This window comes from Penaeus vannamei, chromosome 27, assembly GCF_042767895.1.
Source record: "Penaeus vannamei isolate JL-2024 chromosome 27, ASM4276789v1, whole genome shotgun sequence".
NCBI classification, from domain to species: Eukaryota; Metazoa; Arthropoda; class Malacostraca; order Decapoda; family Penaeidae; genus Penaeus; species Penaeus vannamei.
In genome coordinates this window covers 4,531,951-4,536,950 of record NC_091575.1, presented here as the reverse complement: position 1 = coordinate 4,536,950, position 5,000 = coordinate 4,531,951, and the positions used below count along the sequence as shown (strand labels likewise).

The 5,000-nt window shown below is 35.4% G+C and overlaps 1 protein-coding gene across 1 annotated transcript; it reads left to right on the top strand.

Moving 5' to 3' along the window:
* Positions 1–233: 233 nt before the first annotated feature.
* Positions 234–3,173, top strand: LOC113815067 (putative nuclease HARBI1). The gene is made up of 3 exons (XM_070140499.1): positions 234–377; positions 811–1,027; positions 1,832–3,173. The coding sequence occupies exons 1-3, from the start codon at positions 327–329 to the stop codon at positions 2,341–2,343; spliced, it is 780 nt and encodes a 259-aa protein (XP_069996600.1). The 5' UTR covers positions 234–326; the 3' UTR covers positions 2,344–3,173.
* The last annotated feature ends 1,827 nt before the right edge of the window (positions 3,174–5,000 follow it).

Genomic DNA, 5,000 nt, shown 5'->3' with positions numbered 1-5,000 from the left:
AACGCAATTATTTTGTGCCTAGCACGTGAAATATTATTGGAACTCGATCGAGAAACTCGGGCAGGCCTACCCATCCCTAAAGGCATTCCCTAATTTTAATATAAGTTTCAAATATCAAAAATGCCCCCTGAGTTTTTCATATAGCAGCTAATTACAAACTTAAAATTAATAAGCGACTTTAAAATGAATCTGTTAATATAAAAAATGGAATACATTGTTTTTTTTTTAGAAAAACTACAATCAACCCTTCAGAGTTTTACCGGCTAAACGTCAACACTGCTTGCCGCAGATCACGATATTTGAGCTTTAATTCGCCTTTTCTCGTAATGCTGGCGTTGACACCTTCTGCTGTCGTCTGGAAAATCAGTTTGAATACGGCAAGTTACTCACTGTATATGAAATAACCTAATTTACGAAAAATAAGCTCTGATTAAAGGTGTTTATAGCCCTCCTGACATTCCAATCAGTACTGTTTTTAGACAAAATTATTACAAATATCAAGACATTTATTTAAATAAATTACATGTACTTTTGAAAATATTATTTAAATATGACCATAGTTTCTCTCCCTCCCTCCCCCTCTCTCTCTCTCTCTCTCTCTCTCTCTCTCTCTCTCTCTCTCTCTCCCTCTCTCTCTCTCTCTCTCTCTCTCCCTCCCTCCCTCCCTCCCTCCCTCCCTCCCTCCTCCCTCCCCCCCCTCTCTCTCACTCACTCACTCACACCCTCTCCCCATCCACCTCCCCCTCTCTCCCTCTGTGTGTGTATTTATCTATCCATGTATCTTCATTTTTACTTTTTTCTTGGGTACAGGCTCCAGTCATGTATGCATTAATGCAGCTTAATGAAATGGAGCCAGTTGAGCAATTGGATGCAGTCAGGCACCAGCGTATAGTTCTGGAGGATCGTGCAGACCATTTTGTATCCCTCTCGGATGAGTTTATGGAACGCTACAGGCTGACCAAGGACTGCACAAAACTTCTTCTTGACAAGATTAATCAAGGGTTGCCACGAGGAGGAAATATGAATGGTAGGCATTACTCATTCTAATTGAAAAATGATGTATATAATTTAACTTTTGTACAATTTACTAATAGTTAGCCATAATAAAATATGCATTACTATTGAATATGCAATATGCATGATTTACATGTTATATATACATACAGTGAACCCTCGCTATAACGCGGTTCACCTTTCACGTTCTCGTTGCTTCACTCATTTGCATTGTGCATTGTGTTCTGCATTCTGATTGGCTGAACAGTCTCTCCACTTCTTCTCTACTTGTATGTCAATAATGTTACGGTTTAATACGTACATGTACATAATACAGCTTGCCAAATTTAAGTTTGCAAATTTTCTCTAAAATCCATGAAGCCTTCAGTTCGTATTGATGATTAAAATTATTATTTTACAGTACAGTAGTTATTTGTAAACAACGTTTATACAGTACTTTTATTTGTTAAACAAATGCTTGGGCCTGTAAAAAGGTTTGGTCTTTGGTTTCAGTGTATTGTAGAGTATTTCATTGTATAATAATTGTTAAAAAAATAAAGGTTACTACTTCACGGATTTCGTCTATCACGGGTTCTTTTTGGAACGTAACTCCTGCGAAAAACGAGGGTTCACTATGTATATGTATATGTATATGTATATATATATATATATATATATATATATATATATATATATATATATATATATATATATATATATACATACATATACACATATACATATACTTACAAATATGTGTACAGAGAGAGAGAGAGAGAGAGAGAGAAAGAGAGAGAAGAAACTTACATTACACAGCATTTCATTTTTGCTCCAACAGGTTTAAGTGTTCCACCTCAGCTTCAGCTCCTGGTATGTTTGCGTTATCTGGCAACTGGAAGCTTCCAACTGAGAATGGCAGATTGCTCACAAATGTCAAAAACCTCTGTGTGCAAGTTTGTTGGTCTGACTGCCAGAGCTATTGCGTCCCTAGCCTCAGAATACATCAAGTTCCCGGATGCAAGAAAAGTGGTTGCAAACATCCAGAAGTTCCAGATGATAGCAGGGATGCCTGGAGTTATTGGCTGTGTAGATGGATCACATATTCCCATCAGAGGACCAGGAGGAAATGATGCAGAACTCTACCGCTGCCGAAAAGGATACTTTTCTATCAGTATGCAGGATATATGTGATGCAGATTTAAAGTTCATGAACATTATTGCTAGCTGGCCAGGCAGTGTGCATGACAGCAGAATTTTTGAAAATTCTCATGTGTGCCATATCCTCGAGCAAGGAAATCATCCTGGATACTTGCTTGGAGACAGTGGGCACCCTTGTCGTAGCTGCCTTTGAACACCTGTCCAGGGACCTACAACTGACGAAGAGAGGCGCTACAACACAGCTCACACAAAGACCAGAAATGTAATTGAACGCGCCTTTGGAGTTCTGAAAAGACGCTTTGCTTGCCTCAGCCAGCCTGTTCGTACAAAGCTGGAAACTACAAAAAAAATCATAATGGCCTGTACAGTTCTACACACCATAGCCATCCTCCATGAAACAGACCCACCAGACATTGGAGAGACTGATGAGTCACATGAACGTCTTGATGTTCAAGAGGTTCATGCAAATACTGCAAATGGTGCCTTTTATGTAAGGAACAATGTAATACATAGATGGTTTTAGATTAATTTTATGTTTCAAATCTGTAATACTGTCATATTTATTTATTTCCCTTTATTTACGTGTTTGTAATATGGTATATTCATTACCAACTTCAAATAACGGCAAGATGTTTTATTGTTTTGTAATATGGTATATTAATTACCTTCAAATAACAGGGCAAGATGTTTTATTGTTTTGTAATATGGTATATTCATTACACTCAAATAACAGGGAAAGATATTTTATTGTTTTGCAATATGGTATATTCATTACCAACTTCAAATAATAGGGCAAGATATTTTATTGTTTTAAAGTTTCTAGTATCAGGAAGGTTTTTTAATATATTTTTTTTCTAATGAAACTTTTTTTGTATGTTATAAATCTGTTTCTTTATTTGATTTTTGTATTACTATTGTCTTTAAATAATTCAGTCCACTATTGCTTATTGATAGTTTACTTTAATATTTACTACCATGTTATTTTTTAATGTTTTTTTTTTAAATAAAAAACATTGAATTAAACCATAGTTTATTGTTTCACCTTGACTGCAGGTCTATTTCACTACATACTAGTTTAATAAGGATATACATCTTTATAAAGGTTATAAATATGGTCTACATGAAAATGGTAATCATAAAAATACATTATGATATCTGTAAGAATTAGAAGAAAATAAAAACTCTATTCCTGGAAGGGTACAAGTCAAAATCGGCTCTTCAGTATCATTACAATATTTGGTTTTGTATCAGTAATAAAATAAAATAGACTAATCCATATCACAGTAAGTTATATACAACATCACAGCAGCAAATCAACAAGATATCTCGGTACTATAAGCAAAGTACTCGCATCTAAATACCAAAACAAAATTAATTCCTTAGGAAATAATTCACATATTTACTAGATATCACAGGAGTAAAATTGCAAGTTTACTCGGTATCACAGAACAAACGTAAAATTAACAAAATATCCATTCAGTGTCAAAAATAAACAAAAATATTACCTTTCTTCAAATTTGGTTTTCATGAGGGCTCTTGCTTCCTTCAGAAATGATACCACTTTGTCAGCCACCCGCTTGGAGTCATTCGCAATAGAGGCAAAGGCATGTTGTGCTTCCCTGGCAGCTTCCCTAACAGCACTGCATGTCTCTCTAAGCTGGTGCTGAGTTTCTTCTGTTAGGCCCAGCTGTGCTTTATGCAGTTCCTCCTGACGGCTATTGGTGTTAGCATAGCACTTTTTCCTGTCGGTGCTAAGTTTTCTTTTTTTGCCCTCTCTCGGCTGTGAAGTGGAAGGAGAAACTTTAGGAGGCAATGGTCTTGGATCTGGTGTAGGTGTGGGAGAAGGTACACCTGATGAAGGATTAGAAGGACCTGGAGATGGAGATGGTGGAGATGCTGTGAATATGTCTGGTAATGCTGGAGGGTCCTCAACATTCTCTGCATCTATCCATTCTGAAATGCAACAGTAACATGTTATTTTTATTAATAAAATTAATAATCCAAATGCTCCTATTTGCACTAAGCTATTTCAAAATGTTATTGACACACGTCAATGTCGAAGATGCTGCAACATTTTATGTCTTCTTGATTAAGTATTTTAATTAATTTTTGTATTTCACACAGGCAACATATTCTTATGATATGCTGATGACCAAAAAATATGACATATCTTACCTATATCCTTCTGTAAAATCAGAATATCTGGCTGGCTGACAGCACTGTCATACTGCTTCTCAGCGTATACTAGTTCATTTTCCATTAAAAGAGAAGCAGCAACAGCGAGTGGACTGTATCTGGGTGGCGTTGGTGGAGGACCACCTCCTGTAGCAGACCGTTTGCGGATGTAAACGCTGTGTTCTTTCTTCACCCTGTTAATCAGAAAATCAGCATTAGGGTTAGATAAAGTATTAGAAAAGCCCCATAAATAAATATATACATAAATCATTCAGATAACCACAAGAAAGTATGATAAACATAAGAAGAAAAGTTTTGCAAGGAGGATGGGAGTTTATGATGTAATTCAGTTTTAGGAGTAATTCATATGTATAAGTATGGCTGTTGCACTCACTGGTAATTAATATAATACAATTATTTATATCTAGTATACACAATTAATTACCTAATGTTCCTATTACTTATACATTAGTGAAAAAAAACAATTATTCAAAAAATAATCAGAAAAAGTTTTTTTGTGAAAAATATATTTCAGTGGTTTTAAATATCAAGGCCACATTCCTTCCCCTATGGCCTTAGGTTGATCTAAACCTCCATCATTAAATTATTATTTTCATGAAAATGTATTTGTTTAACCTGAACTGCGTATTTTGAGAAACTAATTCAAATGTAATG

What these genes read in the sequence shown, in the direction of transcription:
- LOC113815067 (XM_070140499.1), top strand. Translation starts at nt 327, where the DNA reads ATGCTGGCGTTGACACCTTCTGCTGTCGTCTGGAAAATCAGTTTGAAT. An exon ending in GGAAAATCAGTTTGAATACG is followed by an intron (nt 378 to 810) that starts GCAAGTTACTCA and finishes TCTTGGGTACAG; the next exon opens with GCTCCAGTCATGTATGCATT. An exon ending in ACGAGGAGGAAATATGAATG is followed by an intron (nt 1,028 to 1,831) that starts GTAGGCATTACT and finishes TTGCTCCAACAG; the next exon opens with GTTTAAGTGTTCCACCTCAG.